The sequence below is a fragment of the Balaenoptera physalus genome (genome assembly GCF_965194825.1).
Source record: "Balaenoptera physalus genome assembly, chromosome: 1".
Taxonomy (NCBI): Eukaryota; Metazoa; Chordata; class Mammalia; order Artiodactyla; family Balaenopteridae; genus Balaenoptera; species Balaenoptera physalus.
The window spans coordinates 51,372,409-51,392,971 of NC_138882.1; the positions used below are offsets into that span (position 1 = coordinate 51,372,409).

The 20,563-nt window shown below is 38.3% G+C and overlaps 1 protein-coding gene across 11 annotated transcripts in view; it reads right to left on the reverse strand.

Moving 5' to 3' along the window:
* TOR1AIP1 (torsin 1A interacting protein 1) overlaps positions 1-17,973 on the reverse strand; it is a 56,219-nt gene extending 38,246 nt beyond the window's left edge. For 2 of the 11 annotated variants that reach the window (XM_082465346.1, XM_082465343.1), the window contains exons 1-4: positions 17,209-17,968; positions 15,437-15,514; positions 9,387-9,446; positions 8,422-8,466 (exon numbers count right to left, since the gene is read on the reverse strand). In XM_082465346.1, coding sequence (XP_082321472.1) covers positions 8,422-8,466; positions 9,387-9,446; positions 15,437-15,514; positions 17,209-17,716 — 691 coding nt within the window. In that variant the 5' untranslated portion in view covers positions 17,717-17,968. Of the gene's footprint in view, positions 1-8,421; positions 8,467-9,386; positions 9,447-15,436; positions 15,515-17,208 lie in introns of all 11 variants that reach the window. The other 9 variants (XM_082465347.1, XM_082465350.1, XM_082465353.1 and 6 more) reach the window with 9 other exon arrangements.
* Positions 17,974-20,563: the final 2,590 nt, after the last annotated feature.

Genomic DNA, 20,563 nt, shown 5'->3' on the forward strand with positions numbered 1-20,563 from the left:
GTCTTTTGATTGGTGAGTGCAATCCATTTATATTTAGGGTTATTATTGATAGATAAGGACATAGTACTGCCATCATATCTTTTTTTTCCTGGTTGATCTATACCTTGTTTCTCCTAGTGCTTCTGTCTGGCAATTTTTATTTATTTATTTATTTATTTTGATGTGGACCATTTTTTTCAAGTCTTTACTGAATTTGTTACAATATTGCTTCTGTTTCATGTTTTGGTTTTTTGGCCATGAGGCACGTGGATCTTAGCTCCCCAGCCAGGGATTGGACCCGCACCCCCTGCGTTGGAAGGTCAAGTCTTAACCACTGGACCACCAGGGAAGTCCCCTGCCATTTTGGTTGGGTGGTTTTCTAAGATATTTTTCTCAGGTTTCTCTCGTTATGTTGTGTGTCTCTGCTCTATGTTAATGTTCTGTGTTTACCCTGAGGTTTGTATAAAACATCTTAGTTAAAATAGTCCTTTTTCTACTGATATCTTCATTTACCTATACAAGTTTCCCCTTTTATGTTTTTGTTGTCTTAAGTTATTCCTTTTCATGTCGTGAGTTTGTTATCAAGGTGAAATAGTTATATTATTCTGCTTTTTTTCTCCCTTTAACCTTTATGTGATGATAGAGGGTTTTAAAAAATTGATAGACCGTTGCAATTTTCTAGTTCTATTTATCACCTTGCTCAAAGTTTTGTATATTTTGGCCACTTTGTTTCTGGTTGAAGAGCTCCTTTCAATAGAGCTTGCAAGGCAGGTTTAGTGTTGATGAACTCTTTCAGCTTTTGTCTGGGAAAGTCTTTTTCTCCTTCATATGCGAATGTTAACTTTGCTGGATAGAGTATTCTTGTGTGACAGTTCTTATCTTTCAGTATTTTGAGAATGTCATTCTACTCCTGGCCTGTAGAGTTTCTGCTGAGAAATACACTGATAGCCTAATGGGGGGTTCCTTTGTATGTAGGTCACCATTATTTTTTCCCTGGCTGCCTTTAGAATACTGTTATTGAATTTTGACAATTTTAATATTATGTCTTGGAGGAGGTCTTTTTGCAGAGGTAATTAGGTGTTCTCTTAGCTTCATGGGCTTGTATATGCAGCTCCTTCCCTAGGTTTGGGAAATTCTCAGCTATTATATCTTTAAATAACCTCTCTGTTCCCTTCTCCTTCTGGGATACCCATTATCCTAATGTTGCCCTTCCTAAAAGAGTTGGACTTCTCTCATAGGATTTCCTCGTTTTTAAAACATCTTATTTCTCTTTCCTCTTCTACTTGTATCATTTCTAGATTTCTATTTAGAGGTCACTATCTCTCTCTTCCATGTGGCCTGCTCTATTTCCAATACTTTCTAATAAATTCTTCATCTTATTTATTGTGTTCCTCAGCTCCAGAATTTGTCTGTTTTTAGAATTTCAATGTCTTTGGTAAGGTATTCCTTCTGTTCATTAATTTTATTGCTGAGCTCATTAAACTGCTTGAGTTTTATTGTATCTCCTTCTGTACCTTTAGGATAGCTATTTTGAATTCTCTATCAGTCAGATTACAATATTTCATGACTTTAAGTTTTGTTTCTGGAGAACTGTCATTTTCTTTTTGTGGTATAGTGTTACTGTGGTTCTTCATGTTGTTTGATGAGGAATTGTTCCTCTGTCAGCGCATTTAATATTAAATGACAGGTTAGGAGTTAGATTCCTTTGTTTTCCAGTCAGTGGCACTATAAGTTTTTAGTTTTTCTTACCTGAGTTGCCACTGGTTAGTACATCTGAGTGGCACTTTCTAGCCTCCACTTTCTCTGTAAGAGGTGTGGCTCTGTGCCTTTGTTGTACCTTTTTGTGCCACCAGGGTTGTAGCTCCTTGCTTCTGCTAGAGTTGCTGTCATCACCAAGATGGTGAGCTCTTTCCTTTCCTTGTGTCTGGGATCCCGAGACACAGGTTCCACCATCGGGGGAAGGGGAGAGGATGGAGGGGGAAGAGGGAGCTCGAGTCATGCAGGCAACTCTACCTTGTCTGTTGTAAGGTTTGCAGGCTATGCCACTGTGAATAGGAGGTGGAGGGGGCTGTGGATGTGGGCACCTCAGCAGCTGTTGTGATGGGGTCCTAGGCCCCACTGCTGCTACCCACCAGTTACTTGTGGCCATGGGTGCTGGTGCACTCAGTTGGCTCAAGTCATGCATGTAGCCTTTCTTGCAGTTACTGGGTTCTCTGAAGCTGTGGGCTCTGCTGTCCCATCAAGGGACTCAAATTGCAGGCCCCATCTCCACTGTTTCCTCAGTTCCACTTCCACTAAGTGTTAAAATTCACCCAGCTTTAGATGTACAGATATGTGGAATTCTCCAGCATCCTGTTGTTTTGGGCAGAGGCACCTTTGTTAAGTTGTGGATGTTTCACTGGTTGTAGAGTGAAGGGGAGAGACAAAGGTAGATGCTTCACTCTGCTGTGTTTCTGACATTGGTCTATAGTTTTTTCTCAGGATGTTTTCGTCTAGTTTTGGTATTAGCATAATGCTGGCCTCACAGAATGAGTTAGGAAGTAATTCCTCTGCTTCTATACTCCAAGAGGTTGTAGAGAATTGGTATAATTTCTTCCTTAAATGTTTGATAGAATTCACTAGGAAACTCATCTGGGCCTGGTGCTTTCTGTTTTGGAAGGTTATTAATTATTGATTCAATTTACTTAAGAGATATAGATCTATTTGGATCACCTATTTCTTCTTGAGTGAGTTTTAGCAGATTATGTCTTTCGAGGAATCAGTTCATTTCATCTAGGTTATCAAATCTCTGGCACAGAGTTGTTCATAAAATTCCTGTGTTATCCTTTTAATTTCCATGGGATCTATAGTGTCCCCTCTTTTATTCCTGACATCAGTAATTTGTGTCCTACTTTTTTTTCCTTTTTTTTTTTCTTCTTTCCTTTTCTTTTTTTCTTAGTTAGCTTGGGTAGAGGCTTCACCTTTGAAGGATAGTTTTGCAAGGTACAGTATTCCAGGTTGGTGGGGTTTTTTTCTTTGAACACTTTAAATCTTTCACTCCAATCTCTTCTTGCTTGCATGATTTCTGAGGAGATGTTAGATGTAATTCTGACCTTTATTCCTTTACAGGTCATGTGTTGTCTTCCTCTGACTTCTTTTGGGATTTTTTTCTTTATTTTTGACACTCTGTGGTTTAAAAAGGATACGCCTAAGTGTATTTTTATTTTTTGGCATTAATCCTGCTTGGTGTTTGTGAGCTTCCTGGATCTGAATTTAGTGTTTGACATTAATTTGGGAAATTCTCAGTCATTATTATTTCAAACATTTCTTCTGTTCCTTTCTTCTCCTTCTATTATTCACATTATGCATACATTATTACACCTTTTGTAGCTTTCGCACAGTCTAGGATATCTGTATTATTCAGTCATTGTTCTCTTTGAGTTTGGGTTTCAAGGATTCTATTTTTTTTAATTGAGATATAACTGATACTTAACATTGTGTTATGGGTAAGGTGTACAATGTGTTGATTTGATACATTTATATATTGCAATATGATTATCATCATAGCACTTACTAACACATCATGCCACATAATTATCATTTCTTTGAGGACTCTGTTGATATATCCTGTAGAGATTCTTTCCTTAGCCGTGTCCAGTCCAATAAACCCATCAAAAGCATTCTTCATTTCTGTTACAGTGCTTTTTTATCTGTAGCATTTCTTTTTGATTCTTTCTTAGGATTTCTATCTCTCGGCTGACATTGCTTTTCTGCTCTTGCATGCTGCCTACTTTATCCATTAGAGTCCTTAGCATATTAGTCATAGTTGTTTTAAATTCCTGGTCTGATAATTCTAACATCCCTGCCATGTCTGGTTGATGTTGCTGTATCTTTTCAAATTGTGTTTTTTGCATTTTGGCATGTTTTGTAATTTTTTCTTGATAGCTGGACATGCTGTACTGGGTAAAAAGAACTGCTGTAAATAGATCTTTAGTAAGGTGGTGGTCAGGTGTTGGGGAAGGGGAAGTATTCTATAGCTCTAGGTCTCTGTTTTTAGTTAAGCTTATGCCTCTGGACCGTGAACTTCAAAACAGTTCCTCACCTTTTTTCCCTTCCCCTTTAGGTGCGACAGGATGTTCAGAGTGGTCTGGTGTTGGGTATTTCCCTTCCTTCAGGTCAGTCAGGCTTTGATAATAATAGAGTAGGTTAGGTTCCAGTTAACTAGATTTCCCTGAGGGCTTGCCTTGTTAAGAAGAACAGAATGCCCTGGCATATTTCAAAATGTTTCCTTTCTCCCTCTACCTTGCAGAAGTATGAGGGGATTTTTTGCTGATATTCATTATGGGAGCCTGGCTGAGCTTCTGGAGGTAAATTTCACAATATAGTAGGGGCCCACCTTTGACTGGGTCCTCCTGGAATTTTTAACTCTTCAGACTTGTCCACGCTGAGCCTCCAACAATTCATCAACTGCAGCTCAGATTTTCCTACCCAGCACTACCTCCTGCAGAGGCTTCTGCTTTTGAATCTTGGCTCTAAGATAAGCCACGACCTCCTATGTTTGTCTGTTTCTCCAATCTTGGGGTCAGTGGTTTTACCTGTGTCATCTCCTCTCTTATGGATCTAAGAGTTGTTGATTTTTCAGTTGTCAGTTTTTGACTTGTTATTAGGCTGAAGTGGTGACTTCCAAGCTCCTTACATGTGGAACCAAAAAGTCTTCCTCAATAATTTTATTTATTTATTTATTTATGGCTGCATTGGGTCTTCGTTGCTGAGTGCAGGCTTTCTCTAGTTGCAGCGAGCGGGGGCTACTCTTCGTTGCAGTGTGCAGGCTTCTCATCGTGGTGGCTTCTTTTGTTGCGGAGCATGGGCTGTAGGCGCGTGGGCTTCAGTAGTTGCAGCACTACAGGCTCAGTAGTTGCGGCACATGGGCTTAGTTGTTCCACAGCATGTGGGATCTTCCCAGACCAGGGCTTGAACCCATGTCCCCTGCACTGGCAAGCAGAGTCTTAACAACTGCACCACCACCAGGGAAGTCCCTTCCTCAATAATTTTTTGAATAAGTGAATGAATGATGGGAAAAGGCTGAGAAGTGAATTCCTCCTAAAATGAGAGGTTCCAACAACACCTAAGTGTAAGTCATGTAATACAGCAGCTTGGCTAAAGTTACATTTATATTAGGGCATTATGTTTTATATAGTTTAAAAATTATTTGGTGTAGCAAACTTTCTTTAAGGCTGAACTGATGTTTGAATCTGCGTTAATGGAAAGAAAAGTATGTTGAAGGTTTATATTCATTCACCCAACTATCAGAAAAAATAAATTATACAGTAATCCTTCCCTTTTTCATCCTGATACAATTTATTTCCATAATACTTTTGAAGTTCCAGGTCAATTTGTCTAGAGCCAATTAACTAATAATCAGTCCTTCATATACCAGGTTGCCTAAGATTCAATCTCCTTTTTTTCTGTTTATGTCAGTGTTCTAATTAGCATGGGGGAGGATTTAAGAATTATTTTTTAACCAGCTTATATAACGGAGTTCCCCATTTACTTTTAATACTTCTAATATGTTATTATTATATTTGAAGTATTTATTTTTGAACACTTTAAAGACTTTTAATCTGTGTCTAAAAATCCTTTCTTTAGAATTCCATGTTCCTAACAGTAAATATTTATCAGCACTATACAAGACATAAACAGTAACTTGTCAAGCTAGGCTATCTTGATAACATCACTAAGAACAAAAAACGGTATTATTTTGTGCCTTACAATCCAGTAATATTTTATGAATTAGACAGCTTAAATAATAACAAATCTTGTACATTTAATAAGTAATCATCATTGTAATAGGCTTTCGTCTTGACTGTATATACATTTTTAAACATGTTTCTCACTCTAGAAACCCAAGTCTACCAATTTAGAATGTCATTCTGAAAATTATTTAACATAAAATATCTCAAAGAGCCACAGTTAACGTGAGTGTTGCCTCTAATGTAAAGGAGTTTCTCATATTGCCTGAACTCTAAAGGTAAAAGAGTGACATTCTATTACAAAACAATTACAAGTATTGGCGATATTTGTAATTCTCCTTCCCCATTTTGCCTGCGATTCATCCTTCAAAATTCAATTCAAATGCCATCTCCATAAAACCTTCCTGACCTCTTCCAGAGTAGGGAACTTCTCTAGGCTACCATATATATATATATATATATATATATATATATATATATATACACCACTATTTTAAAACTTAAAACAATTTTCATTTTTTTAACCCAAGCTGCAGAGAATGTACAGATAAATATTCAAATACAATCTCATGGTGAATCAGCAGTATCTATGACTACATAGCTTTTAATTTCATTTCCCTCTTTTGTCATTCAGCTTCCTTTATTTTAAACCTCTTGGCTGCTACATGTGGAAGGTTAGAGCATTTAAAAAAAATTTTTTTTAAAAAGGTATTAATCTTCCCTACACTCATGCAGAAACTTTAAGAAATTAAAATCCCATTTGGAGCAATAATACCCTTAATCAAAAAAAGTTATTAAATTATAAAAGCTGTAGCTTTTAGACAAATGGCAATAATTAAATGTGCTATCAAGGAGGTGTCACTTTTCTAACAACTTCAACCAATTAGGAAAAGGTACTTTCAGAAGTCCTAGGTCTTTACGTCTGCTGTTAAAGTAGACCACTTACAACCACTTCCTCTGGTGGGTGGAGACCATCCACTAACTGTATCACTTTCTGTTCACTTCCTTTTTCCTGGTCATCGTTTTTAAGAAAAACACAAAGTCCCAGGTATATTTCTACTATAGATTTTCCTATTCCTAGAGACTTATGGACTGTGTTCGTCTGAGTAGTGAAGGGTACTCAAGGAAATATAAACTTCGCTTGTGTTGTGTCTGGGGACAAAGACATGAAGATTCAGAAGTGAGACTATCATACCTTCTCAAAGAGAAGACTAGATAGAATACAGGAGAGTCACTGTGTCTCCTGTCTTTTTGTGTTGTCAGGAAAACCTAGTGTGGAATGTTACAATAAATCTATGTCCAGACAAGTATGGAACTCTCTGAATTTACTTAGAACAAACAAATGCTAATTTGGGTGATATGCTGTGTTTATTTCTGCCACTGATAAAATCAGGGGTTGGCAAACTTTCTCCATCAAGGGCCAAATAGTAAATATTTTAGGCTTCTCTAGCCACATGTAGTCTCTGTCATACACACACACACACACACACACACACACACATATATGTGTATGTGAGTATAAAATGCAAAAATCTTTTCTTAGCTCACAGGTTGTACAAAAACAAGATTGCAGGTCAGATTTTACTCAGAGGCTGTAGTTTGTGGACCCCTGCTATAGATACCTTCAAGAAAGGTACCTTTTAAGACTGTTCAATGCCAATCATGTTTTGGAGAACAGAGTGGGAAAGCAAGAAAAAGAGAATAAAGAATAGTTTGGAAGTATCACTAGTGCTCGAGCTCCATGAATAGCCATTTTATATACTCCAAGATGTACTAGCATTACTATTAAAAAAAAAAAAAAAAAAAAAAAGAGGGTGTCATTCCCTATATTGATCTCACAGAAATTCCCTTTAAGCTGGAAAGCACTTCTTTAAAGTTAGTTTTTATTATAAAGTACTTATAGAAATGATTTCTAAATCTAGCATACAAAGAATATAAAAGTGCTAGATTATTTCAGCTCCAAGTTCTCTTCTAATTAAGATTCTGTGACTTAAAAAAATTTTTTTTAAAGTTTTTAAATAGAGCATTTGAGAAACTGGTGGGTGAAAGTACACATGATAAGTTGCGTACTACAAGGATCATTTTCAGTACCCAGACACTATAAATGCTGAAGTCTCTAAAAAAAATTAGCCTGAGCTTAAGTGAAAGAAATTTAAAACAAGTTGCAACTATTTATAAAGAAAAATGAAGCTTCCCTCCTTTTGACTCATCTCCAAATTTAGAAAAGAATTGTAACCTAAGTCCAACCACAATCAGTGTAAATTCACTTAAAGCCGCAGATCTTGGTAGCTCATGTCTTACACCAAGGCAAACACTGAAAAGAATATAAACCACTTCAACAAACATGGCAAAGAACACTAAACTTACCTTGAAAAAGCTCAAATTCACTTTCTAAATCAAGAAGAAACCTTAATTGGTAAACTGATATCCTTTTCTCCCGATAGTGTGAACTTGACTGCTAGTAAAAACTAAAATATATGTTCTTATATTTTCTTACATGAATTTAAACAATAATATAACAAAAGACATAATTTTAGAGAGAATAAAAACCCAGGTGATTAAGAGAGTTTATGTTCGTAAGGACACTGCCCCTCAAGCTGAGATAATGAACAAAGTAATAGTCTCAAGCCAGTGACCAAATGAATGTACTCCTGTATTCTACTGATAATTAGACACCTCAAAGAGAACCTACAAGAATTAGAGATAAACAAACCTAATTCACTCATTTTAGTATTTCCATTTGTTTTATATGAGGAATCTGCAAGAGAGACAGCAAGAAAATGATTAGAGCTGAAAAGGAAATGCATCACATGGTTCTTTACCACAGGTTCATCATCAAAACCTTAACAGATTTTTATCATTTATAATACTTAGAAGGACAGCCATCTATCAAAAAAAAAAAAAATCAACCGAATTCTCTTTTAAAGGGAATGATTGAGGAGTAGAAACCTCATGTGAAGATAAATAAGCTTCCTTTTTAGTTCCCACGATAAAGCACCCTTATGGGTGGTAAACTCTAAAAATTAAGTAGAAGTAGACCTCTTGGAATGGCATTACTAGCTTTCTTTCATAGCCATGAAATCAATTTAAGGTTTTAGTCAAAAAGACTAAACCTCTTTTAAGGTTTTAGTCAAAAAGAAATGTAATTAAGGCAGGGAAAGTTTATAGCCCTGAGCCACAAAGCCTCAGTCTTGAATTTTTTATTAGCATTATACTGGGAAGAATAAAAAGTCCCTGACCCTAATTTAAAACCATTTTGCTAACAAAAAGAATCATAGCAACATATAAGAAACAACCTCTTAAAAAGAATGAGGAAGTCCTTTATACACTTATATGGAAAGATGTCTCAATATATTTTAAGTAAAAATAAACAAACAATAAGACAGTACAGAAAGGAGTATTTATTGGGCTAAAAATTGGGTTAAAAAAAGAGAGGAAAATATCATTTACACATGAATTTCTCTATATTTCCATAAAATATCTCTGGAAAAATACCTAAGAAACTGACAACATCAGTTGCCTCTGATGAGGAAACTGGGTGGGCAAAGGTCAGAAGGGGTAGGGAGACTTTTCATTGTATATTTATATAAACTTTTGAATTTTGAACCATATGAATACATGTAGTACCTTATTTAAAAATATAAGAACGTTGAACCAACAGACAAAACAGTCTCTTACCAAATCTTGAGCTTCTCAGAGGGGGTCTACACAGGCTGATTACAGGATCTTTACTCACCACTAATACAGGAAGAGAAAACATTAAAAAAATATATAAAATGTCAAACATATTAGATTTATTATACAATCATCTATTTAATCAGCCAAGTTTTTTCTGAGCTCTCCATTTTGCTAAGTATGGGAATACAATAGTGAACTAGAGAAAAGTTTCCTGCTATAAAAAATTTATGGACTTGATGGAAAATTTTGCAGTTTTTCTCACCAGACCATATTTGTATAACAAGAAAGGAATATCAAATAACACTCTTCTAAATTTCTCAATTAAGAACCAAAATCTGTACCATAGTACCAACTCAATTATCTACCCCATTTGTGGCATACCCTAATTGTGGATTATTTATATCATATTTTAATTTGAGGGTTTAACTTCCTGAGACTTAATATACTCCCTCCAATTATTTAACCTTGTGTGTGTTCAGGAAATGCAAACTCCAATTTTTAAAACAATGTTAATGTTAGCCAGGTTTCAGACTGTCTATGGTTCAATGGCATAGGGTTAATGAGGAAGTCAATCCCATTAAATAAAATATTAATGTTAGCCTAGAAATCCAAGGTGTGTTTCCTCAAACAGCCTCACACAACATAAAATAAAATGCAATCTACATCTAAATTTGGGTTACATTATGCTTTGTTTCATTTGTTTCTATAAGAAAGCAGTATGTTTGGCTCTGTATGAGAAGTGCAAAAACCACATTCTGAACCAGCTATCCCTGACCCCTGCCATTACACTGGCTGCCTATGTTTGTTTTCACAAAACTGACTTAACCCAATTTCCCCTTTACAGTATCGAGAAGAGAAATCTTGAAGGGACACCCATTCATTTGTTCTAAAAATACTTACTGAGCATGATTTTGTACATCTTCAAGACAGAGATGTAGAGAAACAATTAAACTGACTTTGTGTAGCTCAAAAACACAGAACTAAGATCAAGAGAAAGTTACAGCAAAGTAGCTTTTAGTTCAATAGTAAAACGAAAAACCACCAAATTATTAGTGTTGTCTCCAAAACAGAATGGAGAGTGAGGGAGTGACTTCCGCATCACTGCAGATGATCAACAATGCAGATACATGTTAACAGAGGAACACCTACACTGATAGAAACTCTGAGTAGATGACTTCCCTAAATCGTCCAGTTCTAAGATTCTATGAAATATTATCAGTTGTTAGAATTTCACATATCAGGTATTTAGAACTTATATAAGTAGCTTTAAAAAGAAATCTTGTACATGTCTGTTACTCTTATTATTACAACTACCTTTCTCTTTTTCTTCTCTGTATTCCCATCCTTTTCAGGTTTAATTAAAACCTAAAACTTAACTTACTCTATAGACACCAATTACTATTTCAGTCCCCACCTTTTCATTTAAGCTTTTCTCATATGCTCTACCATATATATAGCCCTATGTAAGATACTTGAAGGAGACAGAGTAGCCCAGAGAGGTATTAGAGAATAAAATAAGAAGTATCCTTCTTTTTTTTTTTTTTAAATTGAAAATGGCAGACATAGTGAGGCCGGCGAAGCCTCAGCCACATCCTTCCATTGCTTCTTTTTTTTTGTCTTTTTCTTTTTTTAAAGGTGAGGGCTTCCTCTAGTTGCGGCAAGTGGAAGCCACTCTACATCGCGGTACGCGAGCCTCTCACTGTCACGGCCCCTCTTGTTGTGGAGCAGAGGCTCCAGATGCACAGGCTCAGTAGTTGTGCCTCATGGGCCTAGTTGCTCCGCGGCATGTGGGATCTTCCCAGACCAAGGCTCGAACCCGTATCCCCTGCATTGGCAGGCAGATTCTCAACCACTGTGCCACCGGGGAAGCCCCAGAAGTATCCTTCTTTAGTAGCAATCTCCTTCCTTTGTCTGCTGCTTTTGCTCACCATTGCACTCCCAGGCTCTAGCAAGGGGACTGGTATAAAGTAGGTGCTCAATAATATCTGGAGAATGAATGTAACTACAGCAGCCAAAGGATCAAATGTTCATGACAAAATAGAAGGTATTAAAAATATTTAACTATAATTATTTAGCTAGAAACCATAACTGTTAAAAATATTTAACTTTAGGAAAAGTAAATGAAATTTTCCTACTGTATTTTTAGATTATGAAATTAGTTTCATGAAAGGAATGAACCTGGCCATAGAAGAAGTTATATAGGTATATGTGGACTGAACTGACTGAACAACCTAATGGCTATTTCAATGTGAAAATAATGCAATTCTGAAACTTCAAACATTAAGCAGAGTTTAAACCATATCCCTATTCTAAACTAATACAATCAACATTTTTTCACGACTTCAAAAACAGGATGACAAATGATGTAGTTGTCTTTACTAGGTTGTTTTAGAAAGTGGCCCCTTGCTTTAGGTCATTATTTTCAAGGACATTTTTGGATAAAGTTCTCTCAGACCACACCACGGGCCCTATATACAATTATGGCACAATTTTGAATACCAAAGTTAAATTGAAAGTCTATGATTCTACAAGAAGAAGGAAGGGACTATCTTTTTCTTTTTTAATTGATGTGTAGTCAATTTACAATGTTGTATTAAGTTTCTGGTGTATAGCAAAGTGATTCAGTTATATATATATATTCTTTTTCATATTCTTTTCCATTATGGTTTCTTATAGGATACTGAATATATTTCCCTGTGCTATACAGTAGGACTTTGTTGTTTATCTATTTTATATATAATAGTTCATATCTGCCAATCCCAAACTCCTAATTTATCCTTCCTCCACCCCCCTTGCCCCTTTGGTAACCATAAATTTGTTTTCTAAGTCTGTGAATCTGTTTCTTTTTTGTAAATAAGTTCATTTGTATCATATTTTAGATTCCACATATAAGTGATATCATATAATATTTGTCTTTCTCTTTCTGGCTTACTTCACTTAGTATGATAATCTCCAGGTCCTTCCATGTTGCTGCAAATGGCATTATTTCATTCTTTTTAATGGCTGAGTAGCATTCCATTGTGTGTGTGTGTGTGTGTGTGTGTGTGTGTACACATATACATATACACATACCACTTCTTTATCCATTCAGCTGTTGATGGACATTTAGGTTGCTTCCATGTCTTAGCTACTGTAAATATTGCTGCTATGAACATATGGGTGCATGTATCTTTTCAAATTAGAGTTTTCTCTGGATATACGCCCAGGAGTGGGATTGCAGGATCATACGGCAACTATATTTTTAGTTTTTTTAAGGAACCTCCAAACTGTTTTCCATAGTGACTGCACCAATTTACATTCCCTCAAACAAGGAAGGGCCTATCCTTAAACTTGCACTTAAAGCAGTTTTCCATCAAAGTTGACTCCTGTTTAAATAATTCCTCTGCTACAAAGACTTTATAACCATTCATTTAATGACTTCCCTAAACTCTTTCTCCTTTTATTAAGAGGAATGATACAGGAGCATGCCAAGTGCTAGATGTAGTATAATTTTTAAAAGCACCTTTTAGAGTAAGAGAACCCCCAGTATCTCAAGTCTCCCAAAGATGCACATATCCTTATTTCTAGTTATATTGTAGCACAGTATGATATCGATATATTCCAGGTAATCTATGCATGAGTTCCATCGATCTATCATCTATACTGGGAAATGTTTTGTCTTTTCCATTACCAACTATAGCATGAGCTTCTTGAGAAAAAAGAAATGCTTAAGCAAAATTTTATGAACTTCACATCTCCTGTAAAGTGCTGTGAGGAAAAAAAACCCCGCCTTATATCTGTATGTTTTACTGTGTACAAACTGACTTGGCAAGTACTATATCATTTTTGCAGTGGCCTTGTGAGTTAGGCTGGGTAAGTCATACAGATAAAGGCCTGAGGTTCAAGGTGAGTAGCTAATTCAACCAAGGTCCACTGCTCTTTCCACAACATTATGCAGCCATGTACCTCAACAGCAGTCCTTAAATACAGGCCTAATGTGAACTCCAAAAGACTGTACGAGATATTCTATTGTATAATCGTTTCATAATGGTCTGTAGGTTGGTGCTCAACAGTCTTCATTACATCAATTTACTTAACTCCATAATTTTTATAAATTTACTGTAGATTTTAAAAATGAGAAATTTTTGTTTCTCCCGGTATAAGGGCCATGAAATTAAATCTCCTGTAAATAAAATTTCAAGAATATGGTTTTTCCACATGGCCTAGAAGGACTTCCCTGGTGGCGGAGTGGTTAAGAATCTGCCTGCCAACGCAGGGGACACGGGTTCGTGGTCCTGGAAGATCCCACATGCCACAGAGCAACTAAGCCCGTGTGCCACAACTACTGAGCCTGTGCTCCAGAGCCCGCAAGCCACAACTACTGAGCCCACGTGCCACAACTACTGAAGCCTGTGTGCCTAGAGCCTGTGCTCTGCAACAAGAGAAGCCACCGCAGTAAGAAGCCCACACACTGCAACAAAGGGTAGCCCCTGCTCACTGCAACTAGAGAAAGCCCACGCACAGCAATCAAGACCCAACGCAGCCAAAAATAAATAAATAAATCTTAAAAAAAAAAAAAAAAAAAGGCCTGGAAAATCTGTTTATAGCACCTATCACTCAAAGCATTTTTCTAAGGTAGTTTATAATCTTAACACAGTACCATAGGCTATTCAAGGAATTAAGCATAAAGGGTGTGTTATCTGGAACTAAACTTGAACAAGATATTTATTCATTCAAAACTGAGAACAGAACAGTTTAAATTATAAGGAATAATCTCATTAGAAGCAATGGGTAAGGAAAGAAGTCAGGATTTGGGTTTAAAAATAAAAAGCCAGAGATGATCAGTTTCAATAGCTACAATCATTTATTGCTGTGGACTTTCCTAATATCAAAAAAAGCAAACTGAAAATAAATGGAACTAAAAACCAAAGGATGTTATGCATTAATGACAACTTAATCCTTTCCCTTGCTTTTCAAAACAGTTTAAACAGGTTTTAAAACATTAAGTAGACTATCAAATGTAGCCTATTGCCATGTTACATTGATACTAAGATGCAAATATTTTTACACTTTAACATCTCTGAAAGTGGGATGTATCATAAAATCTAAGGCATATTACAGTGTAATTGGCAGCATTTCTTCCTCCTAGGTGGTACATAAAACAATGACAGTATATCTTACAACTGATGAGATCTTAGATTTGATGAAATATATTATCAAACTGAGATCGACCATATTGTGTCATGATTTTACAATGCAGACCATTTAATCCATTTTATTTTATTTATTTATTTTTGGCTGCATTGGGTCTTCGTTGCTGCGCGTGGGCTTTCTCTAGTTGCGTCGAGCTGGGCTACTCTCTATTGCGGTGCACGGGCTTCTCATTGCGGTGGCTTCTCTTGTTGTGGCGCACCGGCTCTAGGTGTGTGGGCTTCAGTAGTTGTGGCTCGCGGGCTCTAGAGCGCAGGCCCAGTAGTTGTGGCGCACGGGCTTAGCTGCTCCACGGCATGTGGGATCTTCCCGGACCAGGGACACGGCATGTGTCCCTGCATTGGCAGGAGGATTCTTAACCACTGCGCCACCAGGGAAGCCCTTAATCCGTTTCAAATGTAAAGTAGTGTGACATATTCATTCATTCAACACTTAACAAGCTTTACTGAGTAGTAACTATCACACGGGACAGTGACAGTGAGGTACTTGGGGCAAATGAAAGGGCTTTGGAGAAGACAAACCTGGGTCTGAATTTGGCTCAGTTACATAGCAAGTAATCTCAGAGAAAAGTTAGCTACTCTGAGCTCCAGTTTTCTCACCAAAAAATGGGTACATCTATCCTGCACAGTTATGTGAATTAATTAACATACACAAAGCATATGGTACTTAGTAGGTACTCAAGTATGTGCCCTGTCTTTTCTTGACACATGCTACTATTGCTTAATTCAATAAAAAACCTATAAAGAAGATTCACTGAAACCCTGAATGAGGTATGATCTGCGACCCTTGATAGACCAGTCTATAATCTATACATAAAAAAAGCAGGCACGTAAGGAAAACAACAAACTCACTCTTCTTACCTGGAGTCTCTTGTGTTCTCCTGATAGTTTTCTTTGAGACGGCTGGGCTTAAAACAGTTTGTGAAGATGGTTCATCCTCTAAAGAATAGATATGACAATTCTAAAATTCAGAATATGTGAACTGAGTAGAGATTATGCATATTAACAGCAATATATACACAGAAATGCAAGTAATTCATCCCTTTAGAAATGTGTTATTAGATATACCAAAACTTAGGAATTTAACTAGCCAGAACTACTCTTTAAGACAATACAAAAATAAACTATTCACCAATGATGCTTTGCAACAAAAATATATTACTTTAGAAAATTTAAAAGATGGGCTAAAGCAGAATAATGAAAAACGTGTAGATCCTTATAGATTTACTAAAATAGAAGTATATCCTTTATGTGTTAAAAAAATTAGCTTATACAACTGCAACAGCCTGTGTGGGAGTCAATACAATTTAACATATATTCTTTTTGCCTTCTAAAGCATTCTTCCAGATATTGGAGATACAGAATGAACATAAGCACGGAAGTATAACGTGGTCCTTCAAATATATAAATATATATGTAGGGTCTTTGTCTTCAGAAGTTGACAATCTTAAAAGAGAGATAAAACTAACATATATATGGGTTAAACTGTCTTGAATTGCTACTCCCAATACTAATTTACATTATCTTTAACACAGTTTCCAAAATCAACACATCTTCCAATGTGTCAGCACTTCACAATGTGTTATTTAGCCGGTAAATGTGCAGCCTATTACTCTGCTCTAAACTGAAAATCCACCTCCTCTTCATCATATCCATCAAAGGTCTATCACTAACTATGTAATCCCATTATGATTCAAATCCCCTGATTTTACCTCATAGGTGCCCTACGGGGAGCCAACAGGAAACTTCATCTGTGACTCAGTGTTAGATGGGGGAGAGGGGGCAGGGTGGGAGAGGATGGATTAGGGAGTTGATTCATCTGTGACTTTCCTAAAACTATACAATCACCTTGTCAGTATCCTTGCGGCCCATTCAGACGAAAACTAATTTAGAGTCTTGCTTTGTCTGGCTACTACTTAACCATTGACGGTCCCCAACATGCGAATTTTTGCCAGAGACCATCACACTCTAGAAAGAGCGATCAGCTCAAGTTTATCAGGCACTGGGAAGCTTCAAGTTCAGGATAACTGCCTTACCCCGTTTCGGTGTAAGTATTTGGGTGGGGTCTCAAATCAATTCATCAACTACACTTGTCCTCAAAACGGCCACTCACAAAATTTCCCTCCCTCTCTCCCCACCTGGGTAGTGATGGAAAAAGACTGGAAGGTTAGATAAGAACCAAAATTCTCAGCTAGGGACTTCTGGCCTCTGAGAGTTAAAGGTGGAAATGGAAGTGGCTTTGGTAGAAACATCCGCAGGACAAAGAGAGCCTATATGAAACCGAGCCCGGAGTGATTCAGTGTCCCGCCTGCCGCCTAACTCGCCGTCCCAACGTGCAAGCCTGCAGAAAAGAGGCAATCCTGACACCCCTAAATTGATGGCCAAGGATGCACGCGGCTCCCCAGCTCTGCTCAGGTCGCTCCGCACGACTGCCTTCCCTTCCAGTGCCCCCGCCCCTGCCGCTTTCCCGCCAGCGGTCTGGGCGGACCGGGCGTGGGGTCGCACGCCCATTCGGGCGGAGAAGCCCCGAGGGGATGAGGTCCAGAAAGGCACACGCCCGGCCGAGGCGCACACACCCTCTGCGCACGCACGCTCGCCGCACTCCCTCCCTGGCTCGGGGCTGAGACTCTTACCTCCGTCGGCCTCACCTTCGGCTGAATGGGAGTCCCGTAATCCTCTCCGGGTCGTAACCGGAGACGGCTGCAGCGGAGGCGGCTGTGAGTGCTGCTGCTGCTGCTGCTGCTGCTGGGGGCGAGTAGCTCTTCGTGTCTTCATCTCCTCGGCTTCCTGGAGTCGCGGCTGCCTCCGCTGCCGAGACCGAAGGTAATAGGAGCGTTCTCTCACTTCCTCTTTCGCCGAATCGTGCCGGAACTCTTTTAGCGGAATTTGTCTTCCCACCGGGGCCTTTTCTTTGGCCGCCCGGGGCTCGAAGTCGCCGTACACTTCGGGCGGCTCTTCTGAGAACCTCACTTCCCGCCGGCCGTGGCGCGACGGCGTAGGAGTTCCATACGCAGGCGCGTCACTGCCGCCGCCATTTTGAGGGGCGAGCCGGGGCCTCCCCTCCCGTAGCGGAGCCCTGGGCGTGACGTACAGCCCCCATCCTTCCCATTCCGGCTCCGCCCGCCACCCCTCGCCTGCCATAGTTGTTGACGTAGCTTGAGTCGATCGCGAAGGTGTTTTGGGGGGCCTCTAGAGTCTCCTGCCGTTGGTGGCGATGGCTTTTCGGGTGTTCAGCAGTGGTGTCGACGGTCAGGGAGGCAGTTGAGAGTCGCCGGGGCTGCCGCCTGCGTCGTCGCTGCTGTGCTGCAAACCCGCCTCTGGGCCCATCGTGTGTTCTGAGGGCTGTGGGAGAGGCAGTGCCTGTGCTGGGTCAGCTGCCGCGGGTCACTCCCGCCTCCTGGCTGAAGGCACCAAAGAGGAGGAGAAGAGGGAGGAGGACGTCGCTGTCCTCGGCCTTCGGGGAGGGAAGGAGTGGACGACGGAGAAGAGCCCACTGGTTGGGCAGAGTGCCGGTACTCAGCCAGCTGCTCCTGGCAACTGTTGCCGGCACGCAGGAGACGCCCGGCCCGGCCCCCAGTACCGAGTCCCTGGGAAAGGCGGAGTGGAGGGGAAGTTTCGGTCCTCACTCCTAGGCTGTTGCGCAGTTTTCCCGCAGCCTCTTTGATCGACTGGTGCCTCCGCCGTACCTTTCCAAGTGTTCCTTAGCAGGGGTGATAAGAAAGATACTTTTGCAGGTGTCATCTTGGAGAAAATTTTAGTTTCAAGGTCCTTGGGAAGGCATTTAACCACTTTTTAGGTTTTAAGTCCCTCGTTGAGTGTACGAAATCAGATCTACAGGCATACTCGGGTGGATTAACTTTTGCAGAATGTGCGCATAGCAAGCAGTCTTATTCCTGGTTTCGTATAAAAGCTCTAGTCCAGCAGCACTGTTCAGAAAGCTTGCTAGTGCTGTGTTATGGACAGTGAGAAATGAACAAATACTTTAATGACGGCACTGTAATTTTCACTTGTGATCCATTATTTTTACTTTGATTCTGGGCATGACTTGATATACTGCATTTGATACAGGGTTTTCCTGCGTTTAGTTTACTGAATAAGAAAGCATGATAAAAGCCATATGTTCCACCTCTGTGTACCGTATTTGCAGATGTGGATAATCTGCAAATATCTAACCAAATTTAGACACACTGAGGGAATGTTAATTAAGTTAGTATAAAGTCTGAACAATTATTGAAGAAAGATTAATCTTGCCTTCAAATATACACACACTTCTTGGACGGCTTTCTATAATTGATTTTAGTGACTAGATGTAAAAAGTTGCAATTTGGATAGCAATTATAATGAACGAGCCTGAAAAATTTGAAGGTATTTGTTTATTCTTTCATGTATTTAAAATCACTTTAGATATGTTTTTGAGCAACTCATTTGTCCAAACTGGGCACAGATTTCAATTTAATGAAATCTTAAGGTGTTCTATGTTTTCACTAATTGTCCAAAAATTTGGCCACAGACAAGAGGAATTACATGCTTTAGAGAATCATCTAGGTTTTTGCCTTTTAGGAGCTTCATTTAGCTGAGCTTTTTTTTACTATATATAATATAACCAAAGAAACTGAAGGAATAGCAACATGGGAGATGCTACTTTTTAAAAAAATCTTTTGTCTTAAGGGAAAATTAAAAGCATGTTCTTCCTCATCAGCCTGAGTTAGACAATATATTTGGAAGATTCGTGGGACTTAGTCTTTTCTGACAAAATGCTGAAAAGTGTTGATACTTGGTTAATACCTGGCTTTTATAAGGTACCTATTATATTACTCATTATTAACATATAATAGTAAAAGTTCTGTAATAGATGAAATTATTAAAGAATATAAAACTTTATAGTATTAATATACAAAGTTCATATTATGAACAGTAATGCATATATTAAGAGCCTCTTTAAAACAGTTACCAGGACAGGTGACTATATAGAAACTTGGTTGCAGATTGTAAAACTTAGTTTTGGGGGACATATTAAAAAAAGAGAGGACAGGAGGTTCTATATATTATTGAATATTCAGTACATGTGTTATTTTGTAATTAAAAATGCTTGTAAGAGGAATGGTTTTCAAAGAAACATGAGAAGCTTGAAGTAAAATCAGAGGAACGGCAACTTTAATTTAGCATTAACACATATATTTGCTTAGGATTTTCCCTCTTTATCTAGGTAATAAGGATACATAATCCTAGCTCTGCCATACGTGCCACCCACACCTTAGCAACTTTACAAATACCAACTTTCATCACTAACTGGGAGGTAAAGGTAAACCCTTGTCAAACCAGATATTCTGCTGTAGATGTTTTCCAAACTACAAGGGTGGCCTAAAAGAGGTGACATTACAGAGACAGACTCATAGCTACTATTATAAGGGAATTGCTGGGCTGCCAATACCAAGAGAGGAAGCATGAGCTCCAGATGTTAAACAGTTACTTTGGGAGTTTGAGATATGTAGAGGAATTCAGTGAATCAAAAGAGAACAAGAGAAGAAATGATTACAACAAAGAATATACTCCTCAATTTAGTTCATATATTTATTAAACACAGAATAGATGCTTAATAAATATATGAATTAAGTTAATGAGAGTGTTCTTTACCCTGAGGGAATTTGCCATATACTAGGGAAGACAGATATACAAAAAATTATAATTCAGGTCAAATGGCTGGCAATTTAAGGACCTAGCTATTAGGCCTAAGTCTAGAAATCTAATGTTCTTGACACTAGATTTCTAAATAAAGCAGCTATTTTTATGAAACATTTTATTTTAAAATAAGATAATTTTTGTACATGAGTTTTTTGTTTAGGGTAAGCAGAAATCCTGTTTACTGAGAAAGCATTTATCAATTCATTGTGCATAATATCCACACTTTTGATCAGATAGAGAAATAACTTTGGGATTATATCTTAGTAGAAAGAGGAAACGTTATTTTTAATAAGGAAAAGATGATTG